Genomic DNA, 27,043 nt, shown 5'->3' on the forward strand with positions numbered 1-27,043 from the left:
AAAAAAAATCAATGCGAGTTCTTAACCACATTCTGTGACCACCTCATTGACATTTCAATTTTAGTTTATACACAACATATAACATACATAACATGTTATACATAACATCATATCTAATCTTAAATTAAGGCAAACATGTGGTATCTAACCTTTCGGGATTGGCTCATTTCCCTTAGCATTATGGTTTCCAGTTGAGCCCATTTGGCCACAAAGAACTGCATTTTGTTTTTTTTAATAGCTGAGTAGTATTCCGTGGAGTAGATGAACGATAGCTTTCTTATCCAATCCTCTGCTGATGGGCATTTTGGTTGCTTCCATGTTTTTCCAATTACTGATTGTGCTGCTATGAACATAGGGGTGCATGTCGGTTTCTCATAAAACAAGTGTTTTGGATATATTCCTAGGAGTGCTATTGCTGGATCATACGGTATGTTGATTTTGAGTTGTTTGAATATTCTCCATACTGATTTCCATAGAGGCTGTACCAACCTGCAGCCCCACCAGCAGTGGAGTAGGGATCCCTTTTCCCCACAACCTCGCCAACAAGTGTTGTTGGTGCTTTTATTCATGTGGGCCAGTCTTACTGGCGTTAGGTGGTACCTCATTGATGTTTTAATTTGGATTTCCCTTATTGCCAGGGAACTTGAGCATTTTTTCATATGTTTATTTGCCATTTGGGTTTGTTCCTTTGTGAAGTGTCTGCCCATTTCCCGTGCCCATTTCTTGAGTGGCTTGTTTGTTTTGACATTTTGGTTGTTTTGTAGTTCTTTGTATATTCTGGAGATTAGCTCTGTATCACCTATGTAGTGCGCGAAGATCTCCCATTCTGCGGGTTGCTTTTTTACTTTGTTGATTGTTTCCCTTGCTATACAGAAGTTTCGTAGTTTGATTTGGGCTATATTGCACTTGGAAGCATTTAGGAAACACTTGGAGGAAAAGTTCTAGCAGGCAGAGGAGATCTGGCGCCAGGTCCTCAGGACCTAAACTGTGTGAGCTGGGAGTCCTGTCCACGGGGGAAACTCCAGCTTGTCCCAGAGGTGGCTTGGAGAGGAAGTCAAAAGCTGGCAGGACACACTGCACAGACGGGATGGTGGTGAGCAGGGCTGCCTTCCAGAGGCTCCAGCAACAGAGGGGGCACTGGAGGGTGGGTGCCCGGGACAAGGCGGAGAGCAACCTCCGTTCTGTCAAGGAGGTTGACGTGTCTGGCATATGTGCAGCCTGGGCAGCGAGTCCACTGGCCTTGGCCACCAAACATCCTACACAGGTATGCAATGGCCAAAGTGAGCATTACCTGGCAATCCAGGAGAGATGAGAGTTGCCTGGAGTGAGGCAAAGTGTAGGTTTTCTTCTAGGTTGCAAGAGACTGGCTTGACCTGTGTTTCTTGTGGGAGCTGGCAGAGGGCCCTGGGGCTCGATGATGGAGGGGTGGTCCTACAGGAGCCTGGTGGCTACAGGAATTCAGGTGGCTGGACATGGAAGCCAGAAACCCTGGTGGTCCTGATCAGAAGCCCTGACGGCTGCTGGTCCTCCAGGAGGCTGGGGCTCGAGGGAAGGCAACCAAGGAGGGCAAAAGATGAGCAGGTCAGAAGGAGGCCCCCAAACAGAAAGCCATGTATGGCTCCTGCACTTGCACTGGACTCTCGCACCCAACAATCTTAATGAAACCAACATGTAGACACTGAAACTATAAGGAGACCAAGAACACAATTAATTTGAACATCATTTACTTCCTTCCTAGAAGTCGTTTGCTTGTTCACCTGTGATCCGGTCACATGTCTGTTTCTACTGGCATGTGGCCGGTTTGCCCCTCAAGACATTTCTCATCTTGCCCAGCCAGTTAGTTCATCAGATCAGCGCTGAGCTCTCTGGCCTTGGGTGGAAGACACGGCTTCCCTCCCAGATCGCAGGCGCCAAGGAACACCCACCAGAATTCCAGGCTGGTTTTCAGCAATAAACACTGCCATTAACTCCTAACCAAGCAAGCTAACATTTTGCTTGGAGGAGGCATCGCTTTCCCAAACAAATGCCTTTCAAATAAAAACAATTTCATGCCCTCTTTTTCCAGCACAGCCCTTTCCAGGGCTTGGGGATAACCAACATGTTGTGCAACAGGACATTCGCAGAGCCATGGAAAATTCGGTTTCTTCTGGTTTTCAGTCCTGCCTGTCCTGGGAACTGTGCTGCTTTAAGGAGGTGGCCAGGGCGTCTTCCAGAAGCTTCTGGAAAACAGACTTAAAAGATGGGTGTATCCTGGTCCCTCCCCCCAAAAAATCCATGCATTGCTATCGAAATGTGTATTCTAATGAAATTTTTGACCCTTGTATTCATTGATTTCAATCTTTTGGTACCAAAATGAATATGTGTTTTAATTCTGTTGCCCATTAACTGTCTTGATTTCATTTTTAAATGCTCATATTTTTTTTTAATATTCTGTTATTGTTCATTTTAAAGGCAGAGAGACAAGAACCTTCCATGTAGCCTTTCACTCCCCAAATGCCCACAGCAGCTGGGGCTGAGCCAGGAGGAACCTGGCAGCCAGCAACTCCTCCTGCATCTCCTACATGGCAGTGATGGTCACTGCCTCCCAGGCTGTTCAGCAGGATGCTTCTGTCAGAAGCAGAGCCAGGACCTGAAAACAGCCCTCTGATTAGGATGTGAGGGTCTCAACACGTGCCCCTCCAAGGACTTTTTGAAGTGCCCTTGAAGCTTCTAAAGTGTCAGCTCAAGGGCTAACTTGGCCCTCCCCCTCCATCTGAACTGTTCAGGGAATTTGGTGGGAGCCACGCTGGGCCCGGCTGGTTGTGACACGTTGCCTGTGATGGAGTCTAGGGCTGGGGAGAAGGGGCAGTCGGGAAGTCCCAGCCCAGAGAGTGGAGCAAGGGTTCTCAGGGCGCTAAAAGCAGGCTCCAGATCCTAGGCCACCATAGTTTGGTTTTAAGTCCTCAATGCCTGCACCTGCACCAGATCCACCAAGCCTCTCGTCCAGGCTGTCAGCTTTGTCTTCAGCCTGAATCTGTGGCCGCAGCAGAGTCAGCATCACAAAGGAGCCCCAAAGTCGGGGCGGGGCGGGGCTGAGTGAGGTCTGGCAGGAAATAAGCCTTCAGAGGCTTCAGGAAATGAGCTTGGTAGGGAAAAAGTCTGCGCAGATTCCAAGACATTTTTACACTAAAGTAAATGAAGCTTTTGACTCCGTTTCCATGTACCTTTGGAGGCTCCCCCCTCGCCATGTATAGGAAGGGTCCTCCTATGAGGTGGACCACAAGTTCTCACCCAGTCCGTTGCCACACTCCGATCACATAGTGTCATTTGGTTGGTTGGTTGGTTGGTTGGTTGGTATTTTTGACCTCTTTACACACTAGGTGCCCTTCATCCCAAAGAGATTTTAAAATCACATCATTTCTACCAGCAGCTAAGAGCAAGAGCTGTGCACCCTTGTGCTTCTAGCACTAAGGCCCAGACCCCTCACGCCTGTGATTTTGGGGGCCACCCACAACTGTGCAGGGTCTGTGGGTGGCCCTGGAGGGTTGCCACATGGAACAGCGACAGCAAGCCAGGTACATTTCCTGCGAGGGCCTGTCCCAGTCTGTGTGACTGCACAGGCCCTGGAGCTAGCCAGTGTGTCGTGCAGGCCACCCCCCAAGGATAGGAAGCAAGGGAGCTGGGGAGAAGCCCCCATGGCACTGCCCTCCCCCAAACCCTGCTGCTCACTGACCCTCCCTCTATTGCAAAACTGGCTTCCTCACCCAAAAACCAGGGTGGTGGGATGGCAATCGGGTGCATTCACTTGGCCACACTGTGGAATGTCAGAGTGAACCGTCACAGGCTCTGCTGGTTGAGTTTTCCGGTTGTTGTTAGGGCCCAGCCGGCGATGGATGGTTAGTGTCCCAATACAGGGTGCGAGCAAAACATTCTACAGGGAGCTACAGCAGTGGGAGCAGGAGGGGGAGGGCATCAAAGATTTCCTGTCAGGTGCGCTGCACTCTGGGGGCTGTGGAACACCTGCAACCTGGAGAACACACCTGTGTGGCAGGGGGCACCTGCCTGGTTTGTAGCAGGCAGCACATGTAGGAGGAGGGATAGAGGAGGCACTGGGATTTTCCATGGAAGGGAAAACTCTGGAATGGCAAAGTGAAATTGTCTTTGGGTTGCTCCCAGGCAGAAGGGGAGCTAGAAGGTTGGAGACATGGGAAGGTCCCTACAAGGCCGGTGTCACTGAATCCATGCCTTCTTGAGAGGTGGATGGATGTGGAACAATCTCAGGTTCCTGGGCTGGGGCCAGGGCTCTTGGGGGAAAGGTTTTTGGGTGTCCTTTAATTGCATGGAACTGTTTGTTCTAATAAAATATTTACAAAGCAACAAAGGCACTCTCATCCCACCCTCTTCCCATGACAGTCTTCAGAGGATACATCTGGCAGCTTGGAAACCCAACTCAAAGCTCCCAGGCTCCAGGGAACATAGGTTTTAAACCACCAGGGACGTAAGCTTAGCCTTCCATAGCAGGCAGCTGGAAGGTTTCCATGAGGAGACACAGTAAGCCTAGTGATCAACATAGAAAATCGAGCACCTACACCATTGCTATCCCGGAGCAGCCAGCATGGGGCATACCCAGTACCCTAGCAATCAGACCCAGGCTGATTGCTGCCCTTGCTTTGGCGCCACATGTGGGATACGGGAGCCCCTCACCCTCTCACAGTGGCATCTCCAGTGGCAAGGAGGACTTAACACTGATGGTTATAAAGTCTCATACAGAAAGTCCCCCACACGTCGCATGCATGCTGAGGGTCCAGCTAGACAGAGCTTTCTGTGCCTGTGGCTTCACACTGTGTGTGGCCGCCCAGGCTCTTGTTTCTGTACAGAGCCCACAGCTCAGGGGTGAGGGGCAGCAGGCAGGAGTCAAAGGGGAATAGAGAGAGGGGACAGAGGGTTTGAGCCCTGGTCCTACTCTGCAGCTTCATGGATACAATCATCTCTCTCAGCAGCTTGCTCCATTGAAAATGGAATTCTGGCTAAGCCTCTGCTTGTAGCGCCGATAAGGCGCCAGTTCAAGTCCTGGCTACTCCACTGCTAATCCAGCTCCCCATTTATGGCCTGGAAAAGCAATGGAGAATGGCCCAAATGCTTGGGCCCCTGCACCCTTGTGGGAGACCCAGAGGAGGCTCCTGGCTCCTGGCTCCTGGCTTCTGCCCTGACCATTACAGTCATTTGTAGAATTTGTAGAATTACAGCAAACAGAAAGTTTCTCTCCTCTTTCTCTTTTTCTTCCTCCGTGTCTCTCTGTATAACTCTGCCTTTGAAATAAATGAATGGATGGATGGATGGATGAATATAAATTAATAGACAAATGAATACATAAATAAGTGGGACAGGTGGCAGGCACCAGGGTAGCCAGCCAGAGAATAATTTGAATAATGAGATAATCTAAAAATTGAGATGATTACAAAGTAGGCTCATTGGGGTCATCTCAAGATATGCTAGAATGGGCTCTCCTGGAAGAACAAGCCCCAGAATTCCTTCTGGATAGCAGGCCTACGTTTCCCTACCCGCAGCAAGTGGCCAGGCACTGGCGGGGTGTGAGTGAGCTCTGTCCTCTGAAAGCAGAACTTTCCATGCACTGCCTGACCAAAAGCCTTCTATAACTCACCAGGGCCTGACCCAGGCCTCACAACTGACCTGCCCCTCCCTTCCGACTTCCTGACCAGAGTCTCACCTACGTCCCCAGCACCCAGGAACACCCCCTGCTGTAGCCACACTCTGCCGTTCTTGCTGCTAGGGCTCTCCTGTGGCTTCCCTGGTGAGCTTCCCCTGACCCTGCCACCCTGTTCACACACCCTGGAGCAGCTGCCAGCCTCCCTCTGCCCTTGCGGCTGGCATGGTGGCCTCAGGGTCTCTGAGCCTCCTCTGCCAAAGCTGAAGGCTGGGTCCCACTTCACCACCCCCGGTTCTTCCATGCTAAGCTTTCTCTTAACTCCAGTGGCAATTGAGAGCTGCCTCTTAGAGTCGGTGCTTCAAAGGAAATTTGGAGTCAAATCAGTAGTTGCAATATTTGAAAGATGGAGAAGCAGCCACATAGCAAGGAAATCTCAGAGCTTCTCTTTACTCCAGAAAACCCAGAGTCAGGCACCTTTTCAAACACACTGTGATTTCCAATCCAAGTGACAGTGAATTGGAACGGAGACTGCTCTGTGTGTGTGTGTGTATGTGTGTGTGTGTGTGTAAGACTCTAATTTGGACAAGGGGTAAATCCCTGCCTGGCCTGTGTTAGAGGAAGTGCTTGCATCACTGCAGGTGCCTACCATGTTGTTCGGAAGGAGAAGGCAATACTTCTGAACCTGGAATTCTGTAACAGGACTGCTTGGATGTGAGCAAGACTCCCAGCAGTCGGCAATGCCTATTGAGAGCAGCATTTGAAATTCACAAACCCCTAGAGGAGTGCAAAGGGAGAAGATTCTGCCAGAATGCAGTCCTCGCGATGTTTTTTTTGAAGTCCATTTTGCAATGTGACGTTAAAGCAGGAGGATGCCTGGAGGGCCTGCTGTGGTTGCAGTCATCAAGGGCTGAAAAATGCGTCAGGACACCTGCCATGTACGTGTGGTTAGAGGATCAGTGAGTCCCGCCGGTGACCAAGTCACAGCGATTGTGGTCTGTTTCCAAAAGAGCAAAGTGCCCAGCTTCCCCACAGACCACGCCCGTTTGCCATGGTTTCCCACCCTGGGAGGTCTTCTGCTTTAAGGTGGTGTGAAAGTGAGTGTGGGCTTTTCTTAAACTAGTGAGCAGCATACAGCATGGTTCTGTGATGGATCAGCTACACGCTCCCCACCTCACCTCACCCTGTGAGCTACACAGTTCGAAGGGTGCTTTGCTGCCAGTAACTTTTGGATACAAGTGTTCAGTAGAACACGTGAAATAGCCACATAGCATGTGAAGTACTCAGTAGCTTATATGAGATGCTCAATAAAGCCCTCGAGATGTCCGGTAGAGCTGGTCAGGTGTTCAACATATTTTTTATGACTTGGGCCTCATGTTAGTTAGATGCTTTAGTCCAGAGCAGACTGATCAGCGTGACGGGCATGCTCTATTGCAGCTGAGCTAACCCCTGATACACATCCCCCTGACAATATTCTCAGCTTTGGTGGGCTCGTCATACACCAGTGTCTGCAACTGCAGCCCATTTTTGGCTATGCAGATGAGCAAAGCATTGTGAGCACTTCCAAAGCTCCTACAAGAGCAGAAACCGGGCCCTGACCTTCACTGGTGACTGCCTTCTAGCAGCTTCTAACACCTGCTAAGATATTAGGACACTTGGAAGGAACTTGACCTGCATTTAAAAAAAAAAAAAAGACTTTTTAAAAAATTTTTATTGGAAAGGCAGATTTACAGGAGAAGACACAAACAGAACAATCTTCCATCTGCCGGTTCACTCCCCCAAATAGTCGCAATGGCCAGAGCTTAGCTGATCAGCAAGGAGCCAGGAGCTTCTGAGTTCCCCATGCAGATGCAGGGTCCCAAGGCTTTGGGCCATCCTCAGCGGCTTTCCCATGCTGCAAGGCAGGGAGCTGGATGGGAAGTGGAGCAACCGGAAATTCGGGGGTGCCATCCATGCTGGGACCAGTGTGTGAGGCTGGGAACCTGTAGGCATCAGCTGTGCCCCTGTGTGGCTGTTGGTGCAGATGAGCCAGGCAGAAAGCTGAATGGAGCCCGTGAGCAGGAGGGAGGCCGAGCAAGGTCTATGGGAGCCGGCAGGCAGGCAGGTGGGCAGGGTAGGAGATATCTGAAAAGAGCAGGTGCAGCCCAGGTGCTGGTGAGAGGGGCCTGGGAAGCGCTGAGCAGCTGGGCCCATGGAGTCAGGCCAGTGCAGCCTTAGTGGCTCTTCAGTGAAGCCACAAAGACAGGTGCCTGGTTGGGCAAAGGAGAAAAGGAGTTGCCAAGTGCTGAGTGGAAGGACTGGAGTCCCTGATTTAAAAAAAAAAAAAAACAGCCCGACCCTGCTCTTGCCCCATCTCTGCTTTGATCCCATCCTGTCCCATGGTGGATCTGACTGCTGACCGAGTGTGTTCAGGCCCCCACAGCTGGCAGGTTCCGAGGAGCCACCCCAAGCATCCAGCCATGCATGGAGTCCACAGGGCCTGGGCCCCAGGGCGGGGAACGTCTGCCGTCTGACCCGGCAGGCACTGAGCTGGGTGAAAATGGTCTGAAGTGAAGAGAGCCCACTTTGGCTGTTGACACCTGCTGGGAAATGTGAGGCAGGAAGGGTCTGGTATTTGAACAGGGAGCCAGCTGAGTCACCAGTCCCCAGCTGCTGGTGTGGGTAGCATCCCTGTTTGCTTCTGGGTGCATTTGACCGTGGAAAGGGAGATTTGAGAGCTCTGTGAAGGGGAGGGTGCATAGGACAGCAGCCATGGCATCTGAAGGATCCTTCTTGGCACAGGGCTTCCCTTCTCACTCTCCCCTGACATCCTGTACCTTGTCTGCCTGCCAGTGTGAGCTCCCTCGGGTCTGTCCCTCGCAGCCCCACATGAAATTAATCAGTGCCCCCCTCTGCACCTCAGCTCTGGCCCACACCGCAGGAAGCTGAGGTCGGTGCTATGTGTATGTGGCTGCATCAACCAGAGGCCATCTCAAGCAGATGGGGGAAAAAGCCAGCAAAGTTGAGCAGTCACGGGCACCTCTAGGAGCCCTATCACGAGTGGGAAAAATCACGCAGGAGGTCGGTGCTGGGCTTGGTCATCAACATCGCAAACCGTGTGCGTTGTCAGATGCGAGCTGAACTGAGACAGCCTGAGCAGTGGAGGCAGGAGGGCGGGATGGAGACTGGGGCAGCAGAGCCTGCAGCCCATCCGCCCACCCAAGGAACCCCGCCTTGTGCACACACACACACACACACACACACACCCGCCCCAACCCCGCTGTGGGAAGGAGGCCAAACCTGTGCCAATAAGGCCTCCTGTTTCACAAGAAGCTGTGATTCCAGCTTCCTAAATGAACTCTCCAGATTCTTCCATTTAGGCTCCATTAGGCTTTAGAAAAACACTAGAGAAGCCAAACTAAGCCCACCTACTGGCCAAAGTCAGCACCCTTGTGTTTCCAGCGTGTCCCCTCCCACAACAAGGCATGCAGCAGAGCCCAGTGTGTTCCTGGCCCCCTTTCTTTTTCCTCTTCCTCTCCAGCGCTTCACACCCACTCTCATCTCCCAAATCCTGTTCTGCACTCCTTCCTTCTATGCCAGGTCCACCGGGGGAGGTGGGACACTGAGACAATGTGGAGGCCACAGGCATGTGCTCTGGGTGCCTGGCTCAGGTGCAGGACACCCATGGACCCTGCCCAGGACTGGCTGAACAGGGTGAATGAGCCCACGCCCCCAGCCACAGTGGGTACAGGGGGACATAGGCATCTCTTGCCCATTCCGTGTTTCTCATGTTCTCTCCAGCCCTGCGGAGTCGCTCCGGCCGATCCATCATCAACGGGAACTGGGCCATTGACCGGCCTGGGAAATACGAGGGTGGAGGAACCATGTTCACCTACAAGCGCCCCAACGAGATCTCAAGCACTGCTGGGGAGTCCTTCCTGGCCGAAGGCCCCACCAACGAGATCTTGGACGTCTATGTGAGTCTGTGTGCTGCTTCTAGACTGTTCTGCGTGGCTTGGGTCTTGTGGCTTCCCAAGGAACACCCTCAGATCCCAGAAGCAACACAGGGTCTCTGGGGGTGCCCCTGACTTAAAAGTTGGGCGTTCCTCTCTGCCCAAGCTAGCTCTGGCAAGCATCAGAATGTGCAGACCCACAGTAACCAATGGCACTTGCCAAGCCAGAGCAGAGCTGCGCTTGGGCCTCCTCCAGGCCCACTCCCAGGGCTAATTTACCATTTTGTTTCAATGCACAAAGCAAGGCCCATAACTCAGCCTCCTTACCACGCTGCATTAAAAAGGATGGGGAGCTCCAGGGTACCCCAGGAGGCACTAGAACCCTCAGGGTGTCTGGGAAGGGCTTCTGGCAAATTCTCAATTCTGCAGGAGACTGACTCTCATTAATGTTACATGAAGTTGCCCAACAGTTGAGAAGACCTGTTGATTTTCAGCGAATCCACTAGAGAGCAGAAAATAAAGGTTTAGTCAATGCTAAAAATCATCCTTTATTAAAAAGTAATCATAGTAAACTCACCCCTAAGTGTATGAAGAGGTTTCCGAAAGTTCCCAGGAAAATGGAATGAAAATGTGAATTTACTTTGGTGCCCCGAGATTGGTATCTGTAGGTGTTCTTTTGCTAAACATGAGTTCCCTCCAGTGCGTGGACATAAGAATTTTTTGCACCAGGACGAACCCAGGCCTGTCAGAAGCCCCCGTCCTCCCACAGGCTTTGCTGATCCTTTGTCCTGTCCAGCACTGCTCCACGTGGCATGTGCGGTGTCCGAGCGCTGGAATGTTGTTAGTTACCATGTCTCCAACTCCACTGCTCTCCGATCTGGCAGAAGAGAAGTGACAAACGAGACTTCTGTTAGAGTTCATTTCGACCATTTTTTTTTTCTTTCGGTCTGTCCAGCAAGGTGGTTGACTCTGGGTAAATTCTGAGCAGCATTGCAGGGGAAAAGAAAACCCCAAATTCTCAGGTTATGGAAGGCCCACCTGGGTGGTCTAGGCACCACAGCCAGTGTGATGTCATGCCTGGGGCAAGGTTTGTATGGGGAGAGACACAGGTAAGAGAGGCACAGCGCCAGCCTTGGACCAGCTCTGGTTGTGCAAATGGGAAGGTGTGAGCCGGGAGAGTTCATTAGGTCCCAGTAGCAGGAACCTGGGACTGGGTAGTGTTGCCTGGCCTGGGGCCCTCCTTCACAGAGCCCTCCGCTGTAGCCTGCCAGAAAAAAAAAAAAAACAGGGACACAAAGGACCCTGGACTCCCAGGCAAGACCAATGGGGAGAGACCCAGGCTGCTGAGCTGCTCCTGTGTGTGCTTGGCCAGCTCCTAGCTTCTGCACCCCACACAGAGTCCTGCCTCTTGCCGTGGGCTCCAGGGAGAATATGACTCGGCCAGCCTTATGCCGCTGTGCCCGCTTTCCTGACCCCATGCCCTTGTGGTTCCTGGGTTTTGCACGACGAGCCAGGTGGGACTTAGCCAGTGAGGAGAGAACTAGGCCACGGAGCTCTGGGCCCGGCTCACGAGACTCAGTCTCGCCACCTGGTGTCCATCTGCTGCCACTGCAGTCTGGATGCACTTGTCTACTTAGGGCCAGCTCTGTGCAGAATCGCAGCGCGGGTAACAGGTTCTGCTGCTATCCCTCCTGTCTTTCAGTCTCATTCTGCATTCTTTAACAAGAGCCCCATAGTCATGACATAATAGGATGTGAGTCCCACCCACTACTCCCTTATCATTTGGGTCACTTGCCCCTTGAGAACCAGGACAGCGGGAAGGGCATGGGTGCGTGTGCAGGAGGCAGTGATGGTGACTTTTATGTTGTAGATGATACATCAGCAGCCCAACCCTGGAGTGCACTACGAGTATGTCATCCGGGATGCCAACACCATCAGCCCACAGGTGCCACCACTCAGGAGGCCAGGTGAGAGTCACTTGGTCAACCCATCTCTCTCCAGTCCTCCTCATGCATTCCCTCTGGTGTGTGCCCAGAGTGTCTGGTTATCACTCCTGCACCCATGTAGGTAGCCCTGGGTTTGAGTCCCGGTGCCACTCCTGACCCCAGCTGCCTGCTAACGTGGACTGTGAGAGGCAGCAGAGGTGGTTGAAGAAGCTGGCTCCCTGCCACCCGTCCTGGAGGTGTGGGAGGAGTTTCTGACTTCAGCTCCCCAGCAGAGGACTGTTGTGGACATTTGGGGACAAAAGCGGTAGATTAGAGCTTGCTGGCTCACTTACTGTCTATCCTCTCAAATAATTAAAAAAAAAAGTAGCCATTACTTTATTTGCATACTGACCACAACCATTGAATGGGTGTTTTGCAAAAGAAAAAATACAAAATAAAATCAGAAAAAATTAACATAAACAAACTATATATATGTATATGTATATATGTGTGTGTGTATATATATACAAAGAAAGAAAGAAAAGAAAGAAAGAAAGAAAGACAGACAGACAGACTCAGGTGTTGCAGGCTGTCCCGGGCTCCCAGTCCCTGGGCAGGGGAAGTGGGATTGTCCATGTCTGTGTGGTTCTGTCGCCGTGGATGGAGCTTGCCACCTTGGTCTTTTCACGGCCTCGTCTGCTTTTCCAGCCGAAATGTTTGATTTTTGCCCTGTGGGTTTCCGGCAGCACTGCAGAGACCAGGACCATCCATGCCTACCCATGTTAAATGTGTGCCGTGAGGTGGCAATGCTCCTACGCAGTGTGTTCTCTGTCACAGAGGCTGCAACCCTTTTCCATGCCAACTTCACACTGACCTCTGTGCCTCCTCACCCACCCCTCCCAGGGCAGCCGTTCAACGGGCAGCTGATGAAGGAAGATGGAAGGCAGGACGAGGGGGCGGAGGAGAGGAGCGAGGAGACGCGGGACGCGGGGGCCGAGGTGCCCAAGACACTCGGCACAGGATCAGCCCAGGCCTTCCCAGGCAGGCAGCCTGAGAGGTTCCCCTCCCACCACCCCGATCAGCCAGCACCGGCAGCCCCGCAGCCGCCACGGCGCAGCCGGAGTCACAGCTGGAAACAGCTGGGAATGACGGAGTGTTCGGCCACCTGCGGGAAAGGTGAGCCAGTGCAGGGCGTACCCCTGCAGAGGCCCAGGTGACGGGCGTGGGGCAAAGGGCCCACAGAGGCCCAGGTGAGGGGAATGGGTGTTAGCAAATTCCGTCTCCCGGAAGCTGTGGGAGAATCAGCCTGGAGTATATAGGGTGAGGCACCAGATAGTCTGGCCGCTGGAGCCCGAGTGCACTGGTCAGTGTACTTGTACTGAGTGCACAAGTTCAGGGTTATCCTAGGGGTTGGACCAAATCGGGAAAGTCCTTGGAAGGAGAGACATGATGGATGTGCGGTTTTGTATCACGTGTGGTCTGTGTAGGTGACTCACTGCCTGTCTCGTGCAGGTGGACACTGGCAGTTCAGGACAGGGGCTATTTCCCTATGTGCTCCAGGTGGACCCTCACACTCCTTGCTTCTGTGCCCTTCCTCAGCCCATTTGGTGCCACCCAGTGGGAATGGTTCCAGGTGGGCAGGGCAAGGCAGGAGCATGGGGACCCCTGGCCATCAGCTGTGGCCACATGCTGTGACGGTTGGGGAGGGGGCGTCCGTGCAGACAGGTCCCTGATGTACCCCACCCCCCAACATCCACAGTAGGTGTGAGCCTCCGTAGGGCTTTGCTGGGGCAACAGACAGAAGACAAGAGCAGCTCTGAGCCTGCCCATAGTGTGCAAGCTGTGTTAGAGGATTCCTCAATCCCATGAGGAAATGCCTATAGGAACCAGCACTTTAAGGGCGACGCATTGATGTTGAGCCACAGTTCTTGATCGGACAAGCCCCCTAGGTCCTTCTCCACCAAGGCAGTGGTGGCATTGGAACACAGGCAGAGAGAGACTCCCCTGGCCAGTAGCCAAGCCTGCCTCCCAGGAGTAGGTAAGTCCCAGGGACCCCAGGGCCCCCCCCAGGCCAGCCTCCTCGTGTTCCCCCTCCCATCATTGTGAACTTGTGTTTTTGGTGTTTGCATACCTGCCTAAGCAGCACGAGCCACATCCTATACATGTGTACATTGTGGCTACAATCTTGTGTTATTTCAGCCCAGGGCATTCCCCCTGGGGGAAAAGCCATATCCTGGTTGAGATGGGGATTCAGGGGGCTAAATCAGACCACAGCCTTGAGTCCCTGTTGAGACAATCCCTCCTTCAGGAACATGCTTCCAGCATTGCCTGTCCTTGGGCAAGCTCGACTAGCTCAACTGAGCGCTAGATCCCCAGGCTGACCCCACTTCTTCTTCTAGCTCATTCCTTCGTGTCTCTCTGTGGAACTTCTTAGACCTCCACGCTTTCCCCACCACTATGGCCTCACTTGCTCAGTGCCTTCCTCAGGTGCAGTCAACGTCCGTTCTAACACATAGGCCCACCCCCAAGCCACCAGCTGCCCTCACCACCCTGCCATTGCCTGCTAGTGGTGCAGCGGTAATGGAGTCGGGGCCTGGACATGGGAGGTGGCCATGTGCCCTAACTGAGAGACGCAGCGTGCTTTCTGCAGGGAGGGCTTGCAGGTAGTCCCTGGAGGCAAGAATGTCATACCCCACCCTCTCTGAGTAACATTTCTCCCTTCGGCACCATCTGGCCATGATGTCTCAGGATTGTCACCAGGTGGCAGCAGAGAGCAGGAGCAGAATTGGCTTTTTCTTTTCTTTCCATTGAGAACTGAAAATTCCAGCAAAGTTCTGCCTTTTAATACCAAACGGGTATCTCCTGTCTAAGCCGATGCAGCAGAGCTGCATGTTTGAAGAGAGCATTGTTTAGCAAAATAACAAAAACAGTTAGGCTCCAGGGAAGAGATCATCCTACGAGCCTGTTGCTGTGCTTGACATTGGCGTCATGGACATGAAGATCCCACGCTTCCTCCTGGGGCATGTGTGTCTCGTGGAAATCCTCTCCTGTAACAACAGTACCCCCAGTCAGAGCCTTGTGGGGGAGCTGTACAGGGAAGGGAAGCGCTTCCTGTCCTTCTGGAATGTTCCTCTCCACTTCAACATCATTATCCCCAAAACGCACCCGCATTTTCTCCAACGGGCACTTCTCTTCCAACTGAGCAACTAGACAGCTTCCTCAACACCTGTGTGCACACATCTGTTTAACATGAGGCCAGTACTGCCTGATGTGTCTGTCATTTGCCCAGCACAGCTGTGCATACACCTGTCCTGCCAGTGTGCACACAGCTGCCTGCCACATCTGGACACATGCCTGTCCAACATATATACAAATACCTGCACATGTCTGTGCGCGGGGCTGTCATGTATACAAATGCCTGCCCACCCGCCTGCACAGACACCTGCCCAAAACATGTGCCAACACTTATACATGCCTGCACACACATGTCCCACGTGTACGTACATGCCTGCCCCCACATCTGTGTTTTGCCTTTCCGAGGAAGGCCCCACTTTGATGCCTCCTGTTTGTGTTGGTTGGTTAATCACCCGCTGCCCCCGAGTCTCTCCTTTGTCATCCTGAACTGTGGTGGAATATGTCTCAGCCCCCAGACCAGGTCTCATTGGAGAACTAGCCCTCTTGGAGTGGGAACTGAGTTCCCTGTCTGCACCCTGGGGTCTAGCAGAGCCCTGGGGAGCCGGGTGTAGTTCTGTCAAGGCTCACACCTGCCACAGATTTGCTCTGGGAGGATGCTGCGGGTCTGTTTTGTCATTTCGTTTTCCATGAGCTTTTTGATGTGTCTTTTTATGTAAATGCAACAAGAGAAAGGAGTGTGAATGCGAGTGTGTTATGTGAGGGCGTGTGAGGGTCTGAGTGAGTGAGTGAATGCTTGTGTTGTGTGTCTAAGTGATTGCATATGTTGTGGCGTGTGTTGCATGTCAGTGCATGTCTTGCATGTATGTGTTATGTGTGAGTGCATATGTTGTGTGTGTCCATGTGTGCCTGTGTTGCGTGTGAGTTAATATGATGTATCTGTATTTGTGTGATGTTGTAAGCGTATATCCCTGTGTGTGCCTGTGTTGTATGAGTACGTGTGAGTGTATGTGTTATATGTGTTAGTACATGTGCCGGTTTGTACCTGTGTGCTCCTGTGTTGTGTGAGAGTGTTGTATGTCAGTGTTTCCATTGCGTGTGTGCGTTGTGTGAATGCATTTTTAGTGTGTTTGTCGGATCTGTGCATGTTTGAGTTCCAGTGTTATAACTGAATGCGTGTGTTGTGTGAGTGCGCATGTGCCTGTGTTGCATGTGTGTGGTGTCTGTGTACATGTGAGTTCATGTGTTGTATCTGTGTGGGAGCATATGCTGTGTAGAAGAGTACATCTGTGAGGACCCTGTGTGGTAGGTTAGCGGCTAAAGTCCTCGCCTTGCATGCACTGGAATCCCATATGGATGCCGGTTCTAACCCCAGCAGCCCCATCTCCGGAGGGGGCTCCCGGCTTCAGATTGGCTCAGTTCACGCTACTGTGGCCTCTCGGGGAGTGAATCATCGGACAGAAGGTCTTCCTCTCTGTCTCTCCTCCTCTGTATATCTGCCTTTGCAATAAAAATAAACAAATCTTAAAACAAGAGTGCATCTGCGAGTGTATACGTGTGTTGCGAGAATGTTTTATTATATGAGCTGTTCTCACTGCCCCAGTGGCTCCCTCCCTTCCGCTCCTGAATCTGCACACGTGGGCCAGCGGCTGGCGGGCCCCTCACGTGCTCCCTTGTCCCTGCAGGAGCCCAGTCACCCATTTTCCGCTGTGTGCACAGAAGCACGCATGAGGAGGTGCCCGAGAGCTACTGTGACGCCAGCATGAAGCCGAGCCCTGAGGCAGAGCCGTGCAACATCTTCCCCTGCCCAGCCTAGTAAGTGGATCTCTCCCACACAGGTGCCGGCGTGGAGGCCCTGACACCCACTGCAAAACTGTTGGTGATTCCCAGGGCTTGGCTGACCTCGGAGCCTCCTGCCCGTCTCTCAGAGGGAGCTGGAACCTGGTGCCTTCAGCAGGTCACAATGCAGCAACAATGCCACCTTCTGGGGAACTGGAGCCCATAGGATTTTGCTGGGGCAAGAAGCAGGGTGCATGGGATACACAGTAGATGACAAAGGCCATTGACGCAGAGGTCCAGGCTAGCTGGGGAGCGACGGGGCACTTCCAGAAGAGCCGGCGGATGGGGTCCTCGGAGGGTCACAGCAAGGCCCGGACTCCTGTCATGTTTAACTAAATAGGGACTCAACAGGATGGTGGCCGTGCGGGAGCAGTCTACACAGAACAGTGACCTACGGTGCTGGAGCTCGAGTCCTGAGCTGGTTCCAAACTGCATGGAGGCTGGCCTTTGCACTCACCTTTTGTGATAGATTAGAAAAAAAAAATCATTTTTTCTTCTTAGTGCAGGTGGAAGTGCCGGCCACACCCCAGGCAGAGGTGCTAAGGGTGGAATGGGGTAGACTTAGCCTCGCTCACACACTGACACTGTCTCCCCTGTCCCCTCCCTGGGCCAGCTGGGACATTGGCGAGTGGTCGCAGTGCAGCAAGACCTGCGGCCTCGGCATGCAGCACCGCCAAGTGCTGTGCCGCCAGGTGTACGCCAACCGCAGCCTCACGGTGCAGCCCTACCGCTGCCAGCACCTGGAGCGACCTGAGACCACCAGCACCTGCCAGCTCCAGATCTGCAGCGAGTGGCACATCCGGTCCGACTGGACCTCGGTACACGGCATGTGGGCAGGAGGGCCAGCAGGGCGGGTGGCTGGCAGAGCCCTGAGCTCTTGGGAGGGGCCCCACGTCCCAGGTTCCAAAGTCACTTTCATGGGCGGGCACACCAGCCTCTCTGAGGAGTCGGCCAGTGTGCTTCCCCACAGGTGGCTTTGCAGGTGGTCCCACCTACCTCCCACAATAAAGATGGTGGATCCAAGACAGGGTGATGAGTGTCAAAACCTTAGTCCCAGGCATCGCAGCGGACCCAGAGCCCACTGGTGTGTTTCAGTGCTCGGTGCCCTGTGGCGTGGGCCAGCGGACCCGCGACGTAAAGTGTGTGAGCAACATTGGGGATGTGGTGGCCGATGAGGAGTGCAACATGAAGCTGCGGCCCAGCGACATTGAGAACTGCGACATGGGACCTTGTGCCAAGAGCTGGTTCCTCACCGAGTGGAGCGAGCGGGTGAGCATGGGGTCCCCAGGACAGGTGGGACGGGACAATTCAAGGTTCACTTGAACTGGTGCTGGACTGACCCTTCCAATAGCACGGGATGGGAGAGGGGGATGCATGCCCAGGTACATGCGTGCATGGATATGCCTCAGTGGAGGAAGCAGAAAAGAAGCTCTCTAGTCTCAGGATGGAAATTGGGTGGAAATAAGTGTTTGAGGGACTTAAAACACACAAAAAAAGAGCTGATATTTTACTTGCTTTTTTTTTTAAAGATTTATTTTTATTACAAAGTCAGATATACAGAGAGGAGGTGAGACAGAGAAGAAGATCTTCCATCCGATGATTCACTCCCCAAGTGAGCCGCAACAGGCCGGTGTGCGCCGATCCGATGCCGGGAACCAGGAACCTCTTCCGGGTCTCCCACAGGGGTGCAGGGTCCCAATGCATTGGGCAGTCCTCTCCTGCTTTCCCAGGCCACAAGCAGGGAGCTGGATGGGAAGTGGAGCTGCCGGGATTAGAACTGGCGCCCATATGGGATCCCGTGTGTTCAAGGCGAGGACTTTAGCCGCTAGGTCACGCTGCTGGGCCCAGATTTTACTTGCTTTATGTTATTTACAAGCCTTTTTTTTTTTTTTTGTAAAGAGATTATTTATTTATTTGAAAGCCAGGTTATAGAGAGAAATGGAGAGACAGAAAGAAAGAGAGCTTCCTTCTGCTGGTTCACTCCTCATGTAGCCACACCAGCTAGGATTAGGCCAGGCTGAAGACAGAAGCCTGGAACTTCTGGGTCTCCCACACAGGTGGCAGAGGTCGTAGCACCGGGGCCATCTTCCACTGTTTTTCTCATGCCATTGGCAGCAAGGAGCTGGATCGGAACTTTGAAGCATTTTGAATTTCACAGTCTGGAGACCAGATCAGCCATGGCTGAAATCCAACCCTTTACCCTAGAATAGAATATTCCAGTCACTGCAACAAGGGAAGTTGGTTTTTGTTTTTGTTTTTGTTTTGTTTGGGGATTTTTGTTTTTGCTTTTGTTTGCTTTGAGCCTAAGGGGCTGAAGCATCACCTGGAATCTCCAACAATGATGCAAACGCAAAAAAAAAATCAGGGAAAGTGTATGCGAAGAGTCCACAAACACACTTGTAACCTGTGGGGTTCTTGAGCTAGAGCCCATGAACTAAAGCAGCAATAGCACTTCGGGATCAGGGCCACGTCTGCAGGGCCGGGTGTGTTCTCTTCCTCCTGGGACAGGGAAGGCGCCTTTGCCCGAGCCCCTCTGCCCCCCCTGCCTCCCTTGCCTCCCTGCACCTACCGCTCCCATCAGGATTTGAAGCATCCCCCTCCACCCCTCTGCCGCCAGCGCGGTCTTGTTCATGTATACTGCACGGTGCCTGTAGGAGGCGCCGTGGTGAAGGATGAAGAAGATGCAAGCAGACACTTGTGCTAGGACTTGGGCTTCGTGTGTGTTAAAAATTCTGTTGAAACTTGATGGCTTTTATCTACTTAAGAAAAAAAGAAGAAGAAAAGAACAACAATGTTGTAGCATTACTCAGAATAGCCGATCCACAGACACAGCTAGGGGAGTCTGTCAGCGGTGGTTAAACGGTTGGAGATCCTGAGATGTGAGAATACAGTGGAGCACTTCTCCACCCTGAAAAGAGACAGGAGCCAGCCATTAGCCCAACAGGGATGAGCCAGGAGGGGCTTGTCCTCAGTGAGACAACCACACACAGAATGAACACTGCCTGAGCTCACTTGTATGTAGAGATTCATTTATTTGAAAGATAGAGTGACAGAAAGGGAGATTACAGAGAAAGGAGTCTTATCATTTTCACCCTCCAGGTGGTCTCAACAACAAAGCCAGGAGCCCGAGACTCCATCTCTGGCCTCCCACATGGGTGACAAGGACACAGGCACCTTGGCAACTTTCTGCTGCCTTCCCAGGCACACAAGCAGGGAGCTGGATCAGAAATGGAGTAGCCGGGACTCGAACTCGTCACCCGTATGGGATGCTAGCATTGCAGGGTGTGGTGTAACTTGCTGCGCCAGAAGGCCAGACCCTCTGTGGAATCTTAAATAGAAAGCTGAAGTAGGGCCCGGCGCCGTGGCCTAGCGGCTAAAGTCCTCGCCTTGAATGCCCCGGGATCCCATATGGGCGCTGGTTCTAATCCCAGCAGCTCCACTTCCCATCCAGCTCCCTGCTTTGGGCCTGGGAAAGCAGTCGAGGACGGCCCAGTGCATTGGGACCCTGCACCCATGTGGGAGACCCGGAACAGGTTCCTGGTTCCTGGGTTCGGATCAGCACAGCGCCGGCCGTTGCGGCTCACTTGGGGAGTGAATCATCGGATGGAAGATCTTCCTCTCTGTCTCTCCTCTCTGTATATCTGACTTTGTAATAAAATGAATCTTTAAAAAAACAAACAAACAAAAAAAAGAAAGTTGAAGTATACAGGTAGTGTGAAGCAGTGGGGAGGAAGTGGACAGGTAAGTTCAGGACTCTCTGTAACAAAACAGGACTCATGGTAACAAAACAGCAGTGTGCATGGGATGAGTTGGGTTCAGCCACTTTTGCCACAATGCCAACCACAAAGACAAACTGTGTGACGATGGGTGTTAAATTTTTGCTATTTCTTTACATCTGTAACACCCTGCAACATATCTTAAACACACTCGATGAGTTTAAAGAAGGGAAGATTCAGAGAAACGGATCCAATTTGAAACTTCTAAAATGGGCCTTGGCCAGGCACCAGCAGGAGGAGGAGGTGCTGGTGGAGTGGGCAGGACCCACACCTGTGTATCTGTTCAGCCTGTTCCCAGGGGCTCCCTGCTGGGGGAGGCACTGACCTGCGACAGACGAGAGACCTTCCCAGGGAACCCTGACTCTCAGCCGGCTCCGTGAAGGCCGGAGAGACCGAACGAGCTGTCGCACAGAGGGGAGGGCGGGAGCTCTGAGGCTGCGGAGAGCAGGTGGGCTGGATGAGGCAGACATGTTCATGCAGGACTCATGCCAGGGCGGGGGAAGGGTGCGGGTGAGGCTCTGGGAGTGCCAGGCTGCACAGCCCCCTCACTCTACCCCTCCTGTCACAGTGCTCGGCGGAGTGCGGGGCTGGAGTACGGACGCGCTCGGTGGTGTGTATGGCCAACCACGTCAGCAGCCTGCCCCTGGAGGGCTGTGGGGACAACCGGCCAGCGGAGGCCACACCCTGTGACAACGGACCCTGCACGGGCAAGGTGGAATGGTTTGCAGGGAGCTGGAGCCAGGTGAGTGCCAGGAGTGGAAGCACCGTGCTGGGCATCGCAGCTGTGGCCTGGCATCTCTCAGCCCTGAGCCTCGTCCAGGCAGCCAGGAGGTGTTGAGCACTCGCACTGCACCAAGTGCTCAAACGTCTGACTCCAAGGGTTCCCTGGTCTGTGAAGTGGGGACGATGGCCGCGCCACAGGAGGCTCTTACCAGAGGAAATAGAATCACACCCACAGTGTAGTAGAAGCTCTGACACACATGAAACATGCTGATCACAGCTGCCTGACATGCGTGGAACACAGCAGTGATAGCTCTGACACACATAAAACATATCCATTATAGCTGCTGACATGCGTGGAACACAGCAGTTATAGCTCTGACACACATAAAACATATCCATCATAGCTGCCTGACATGCATGAAACATATCAATCATGGCAGAGGAGGCTGCTCTTCTGATGGGTACAAAGCCAGCTCAGCTCCGTGTGCATTTGGCTGGGCCAGACACAAACCTTGGAAAGTTGGACTCACTGCAAAAAGCAGCTGCAGCCGAATATTGTAGCAGAATTGCTTAATTGATTCATTAGCTTTGTCCACACTGCTCCCAAATGGATTAGGAACCTCCTAGAGCACAGGACAAAGTCTGTGACTTCTGTCCACCCCACAAGGGTCTTACTATTCAAGTTCTTGGGCTATGTGGTCCTTGCCACCTGGGCCAGCAGGTGTCCCAGGAACTTGGTGGCTGCCAGTCTCAGCTTACTTGCTGTCAGGGCCTCAGCCAGACCTATAAACAATTTGCTTTCTTTTAAGTAGTTTTAAGAACAGATGCTGAGAAAACAGCGGACATTTGTTAAGTTGATAGCTGCCTTTTGCAAAGTTGATAGCTGCCTTTTGCAAAGCCACTTGGCCGAGCTGAGCCTTCCAAGTATTCATCCACCTTAACCCAAGCACCCTCCTCTTGGGAGTGGTATCATATAAAAATAATGAGCAGAAGAAAGGGGGCGTTCCCACAGAGCTGCTTGCAGTCCATCCTTGCCGCCCACCTCACCTGTGAGACACCTGAATCCCCCATAGGAACCTAGAAGGTGAGTTTAAACATGGCACCTGGAAAGCAACAGGAAGTGGTGTGAGCCTGAGAGGTTTTATATCCACAGCACGGAGGAGTGTTGTCACGTCAGATTTCTTTAATGTTGTTAATCATGCCACCTGGCTAGCACAGAGCGCGCGTACCACTGGAGAGTGGCCGAGTTGCCCCTGAGACGACAGAGCCCAGCCTTTCCCAGAGTTTTCCAGTTTGGACCAATGCTCAGGCTCCCCAGCCTGTTCCCTCTTCCAACAGTGGGATTATGATTTCCTGGGTTGTGATTCAAGGGCTCACCTCGGGCCGAGGCCATGGCAGGCGCGCTGAACTGCATCTCCCCTTACCTTGAGTCTGTAGGCTTTAGTTGTCAGCTGTGAGGCCCCGTATTGCATGGCCTGAAGTGACTTGGCATATAGCTGGGCGCCAACCCAGAGCTGCGTCACTTACAAAACCGCAGAGTGTGGCACTGAACAGTAGCCACAGTGCTGGACCCTAGAGGCTGCCCCACCATGCCTTAGTGGGGCAAGACCAGGAAATGTTCCAGGGCCCATCACTCTGCCTGTAACTGCCGCCTCCCCACTGCCAGGAACGGTAGGGGCCAGATGTCCTCTGAGTGCAGTCACATGTCCCTCTGAGGTCTAGCCCTGTCCCCTCCCCTCTGAGCCTGGGTGCTGACACAGTCCCCCGACAGACCATGGCTGCAGCTGGCTTCAAGCCTGCCACTTACAGGAAGGAAGGTGTATGTGGTGGGGGGAAACAGGCACTTATTCCTCAGCCCACCTGGCAGGCATGACCTTGCTCTGTTCTGCCCCTGCCTTTCTGCCCGTCGCTGCTGCCGGGAGTGGACACACAGGGGGGCCAAACTGGCACCTGCAGCTCACAGGCATGGAGAGGCAGACAGGAGATGGAACCTACAGCCAGGCCCTGCTCTAGGGAGCCACCCCAGCTTTAGATTAACTTCCGCTTTCAGATCTGAGGGTGAAGGGACCCCAGGAAAAAGGTGAAGATTGGAAGAGCTGTGGTCATCGGCAGAGAGCCTCCCATCCCGGGGCAGCCCATGAAAGCACCTGGGATTTGGGATAGAACAGATAGGGACAGCCATCTGAAGTGCACCTCACACCAAGTGGTCATCTCTGACTCTGGGTAGGCTAAGACCCCTGTCCTAGGGCCCCAGGCCTCATGTCCCTCCCCACCATGGAGTAAGGAGCTGTGGAAGTCAGCAGGAACTTGAGACACAAAGGCAGGAGATTTCCTCTAGCTCCTAAACTTGCCGGAGCCAGGGCAGGCATGGGTCTCAGCGTTCACAGGTGAAGATTATGGTCACCGCATGCCAGTCTCTGCCCCATCCCCAAGGAAGCCCCAAATCTTTGGAGAGGCAGCCTTGCAACAAATTCTTTCTTTAATCTCATATTGGTAGCAAAATGCCCAGGATCTAGCCCCAAAAGCAGCCCCCTAAAGGGCACTGTATAAAAAACACTGATTCCCCAGATATCCATGGAAACAGAGGCAATGGAAGAGCCCTGGATGGCATTGCACCCAGGACTCCAGGAGCCACAGTGAGGAGCAGCTGTGCCCTCAGGCTTGTGCAGCCGCCACCCTGAGAGCCGTTGGCTAGTGTGCTGGGTCTCCATCCCCTTCACATGAAAGCTCAGAGAACCAAGAGCACAGGACCACGAGCCTCTATTCATGCCAGAATTAGGCACATGAGTCTCAGTGCTCTCCAAGAACGCCGGGGCATCACTGAATGTGGACAGGATTCAGGGCTGGATGCCAGAGCCCACTGGCACTCCCAGCCCTGGGAATTAGGTGTCACCCTCCAGAGGCTGGGATGCAGGATATTTGAAGTTAAGCCTTACATGTAATCTGGCCTCAGAAAGTAAACAGAAGGTGGGCCAGTGCTGTAGTACATTGAAGGCAAGCCACTGCCGGTGATGCTGGCTTCATAGGGACAACGGTTCAAGTCCCTGCTACTCCACTTTTAATCCAGCTCCCTGACTATAAACTTAGGAAAAGCAGCAGAAGATAGACCAAGTGTTTGGGCCCCTGCTACCCACATGGGAGACCTGAAAGAAGCTCTGGCTCCTGGCTTTGGCCTGGCCCAGCCCTGGCCATTGTGGCCATCTGGGAAGCAACCCAACAGTCAGCAGATTTCTGTTTCTCTGTCTTTCCTTCCCTCTCTCTAACTGGCTTTCTTTTTTTTTTTTTTATAATCCATTTTATTGTATTGTTGTTGACAATCTTTACATAGTTAACTATAGTTGAAGGAAAAACAAGAAAGAGAAAAAAAAAAAAGGTTCAGGGGGATAGGGAGGTGGGCAATGCTATTATGTCCATATTGTTTCCATCATGTATCTGAGGTAAAAGGGGATATTGAGGGAGAAGCCCGACCCGGTTTCCCGCCCACCCCAAGTCCCGGATGTGGGGCATGCTCTGAGATATGTGCTCAAGTGGAGTTAATAGTTCTCCAGTTATGAGTCACTGCCAGTTTCGCTCAATGAGGTGGTCCACTGATTGATATGGTCCATCATGAAGTCTCCATTTGTCCCATATTTCGCTGCCAACATGTAGCTGAGATGAATGATTGTCCTATTCTGTCTTCTGTCTTTTCTTGGTTAGAATTCTGAGTCCAGCAGTTCAAGTGGGGAGATCTCCAAAGATACTTTGAGGTATTCCCAGATTAGTTGCTTGTATGTTCTAGCAAGCACAGGGCCCGGCACAGTCCATCACCCTAATCAGCTGGTGGTTGCAATTGCTGTGTTGGTTCTGTTTTCAGTCCCGAGTTGCACTGGAACCAATGGGTGTTGCAGTCCAGTCTGGTTCGGCCCTTACATCAACCAGTGGGAGCTGCAGCCTAGTTGGGGCGACCCACAATAACCCCCACCAGACCGCCCCCTACCCTGGTTTGCCAGTATGTGTAGCAGAAGACCAATCTGTCCCCCATCCCATTTGGCTCTGGTACTTGTCAATGGGTATTGAAGCTTAGTTTTATCTAACCAACTCAACCATCCAGCCCTCACAGATATTGTTGAGTACCTCTCTATCTAGCCATCCCAGCCCCCGTCCTAGTTTTCATGCCCTCCCACGGGAATAGTGACCCAAGAAGGGGGAACCCACTTTTTCCCTCCCAGGTCTCTCTGTCCCGGTTTATGCACTCTTTAGGTGGTCCTGTGATTTGACTCGACAGAATTAGTCCCCAGTGCCAGCTTCTGCCAGCTGATGCTGTGGCCCTGATCTAGTCCACATGCAGCGCACAGGTGTTGTAGCCTTGCTTAGTCGTGTCTGTCTCTATCCCAGCCAACACTCTCCAGTGGGAGTGGTTGTCCAGCGAGGAGACCAGCCCCTTAACCCCCCCGCCAGCTCTGCCCCTCCCTTCCTGGATCTCACGTGTGCTGGATGGGTGCTGCATTCATATCCAGTACAGGCAACCACGCCCTGGCGTTCCATAATGTGTACTGGTTTTGTCGCAACCAAACCCGGCCCATTCCACACTCTGTTCTGGTGATCGGATTTGCCAGAGGATGACATGAACTGATTCAGCCTGGTCTGCTCCTGACCCATGCCGAATGCATGCCAGTGGGAAACTTTCCATGGCCTATTCTGGGCTGTTTCCAATCATGCTTCTCGCGCTTACCTGCAGGGACTGTGTCCTGCCAGAGGAGTTGCCCAGGCTCCTCCATCAGAACCCCTCTCAATGCCAGATTTTGCGCTTGCCAGGGGGTTCTTGAGCCAACCCTACTCAGTTCACCTCCTGTCCTAGCAGGAACAGTGGCTTTTCCTGGCTGGCTTTCACCCCATTCTGACTCTTGTTGTTGGATGTTTCAGCCCAGCCATGGCTCGTCCATACCCACATACAGCTCACACATGGCTCAGAAGGGGATTGAGACCCAGCCTAGTCAGTCCCACATCTACCCTGTTTCTCCATAACACCAGATGGTGCTGGGATCTGAACCGGCCTGGTGCATCCAATCCCAGCCCACACAAGTGCCTCGGGTGACTGCAACTGTTTCCTAGATAGAACGCAGCCCCCATTCCAGCACATACACCCCTTGGTGGGAACCTCATCCCAGCTGTGGCATCCCAGATTGGGACCGTTCCTAGCCGTAAATCACGCACCTGCACGTGGTTGCTCCGAGGACCATTAGGTGCCAGCCTGCTACACAAGCCGGAGCTTATCTTTTACTTGACAGGTGTTCAAAGCTCAGCATTATTAAGGGATTGGAAGTTCTTCAAAGGAAGAGTTACTGGCATTGGGAATCTTTAGGATTGACTCAGATCCCAGAAACAGTGGGGTCACTCTAGAGCTATCTCAGCAGCCATTCAGATGTCCAATACCCCAGAGCTCCCCGGCCGGGCGGCCAGCAGGCAAAGCCTGGCGCCAAATGGCGCACTGGCCGCCCTGGCCCAGCCCGCCATGAGCCATGGGCACATGGCGGACTGGGTTCGGGATCCGAGCTAGACGTCCTCTCCCGCAGCCCTCGGCTCGCCTCTGGCAGCCGGAGGTTAAATCCCGCAGGCCCAAGGTTGCGCCCCTCCCCAATCCCGTTCACCCACCACCCAATGAGGGTGGTGGGTGGGTCCCGGACATGCCCAGTCACGGAGGCCTCCCCCCTCGGCGTACTCACCCCAGAAGGAAGCAGGCCTCGCACCCAGGCATGTCCAGGCCCAGCCCGCCATGAGCCATGGGCACATGGCGGACTGGGTTCGGGATCCGAGCTAGACGTCCTCTCCCGCAGCCCTCGGCTCGCCTCTGGCAGCCGGAGGTTAAATCCCGCAGGCCCAAGGTTGCGCCCCTCCCCAATCCCGTTCACCCACCACCCAATGAGGGTGGTGGGTGGGTCCCGGACATGCCCAGTCACGGAGGCCTCCCCCCTCGGCGTACTCACCCCAGAAGGAAGCAGGCCTCGCACCCAGGCATGTCCAGGCCCAGCCCGCCATGAGCCATGGGCACATGGCGGACTGGGTTCGGGATCCGAGCTAGACGTCCTCTCCCGC

The 27,043-nt window shown here is 53.1% G+C and overlaps 1 protein-coding gene across 1 annotated transcript in view; it reads left to right on the forward strand.

Moving 5' to 3' along the window:
• Positions 1-27,043, forward strand: part of THSD4 (thrombospondin type 1 domain containing 4) — a 369,969-nt gene that overhangs the window by 333,868 nt on the left and 9,058 nt on the right. The window contains exons 9-15 of the mRNA XM_058665429.1: positions 9,425-9,600; positions 11,447-11,543; positions 12,405-12,677; positions 16,319-16,448; positions 17,086-17,290; positions 17,568-17,741; positions 20,817-20,990. Of these exons, the coding sequence (XP_058521412.1) occupies positions 9,425-9,600; positions 11,447-11,543; positions 12,405-12,677; positions 16,319-16,448; positions 17,086-17,290; positions 17,568-17,741; positions 20,817-20,990 (1,229 nt within the window). The remainder of the gene's footprint in view (positions 1-9,424; positions 9,601-11,446; positions 11,544-12,404; positions 12,678-16,318; positions 16,449-17,085; positions 17,291-17,567; positions 17,742-20,816; positions 20,991-27,043) is intronic.

This window comes from Ochotona princeps, chromosome 6, assembly GCF_030435755.1.
Source record: "Ochotona princeps isolate mOchPri1 chromosome 6, mOchPri1.hap1, whole genome shotgun sequence".
NCBI lineage: Eukaryota > Metazoa > Chordata > Mammalia > Lagomorpha > Ochotonidae > Ochotona > Ochotona princeps.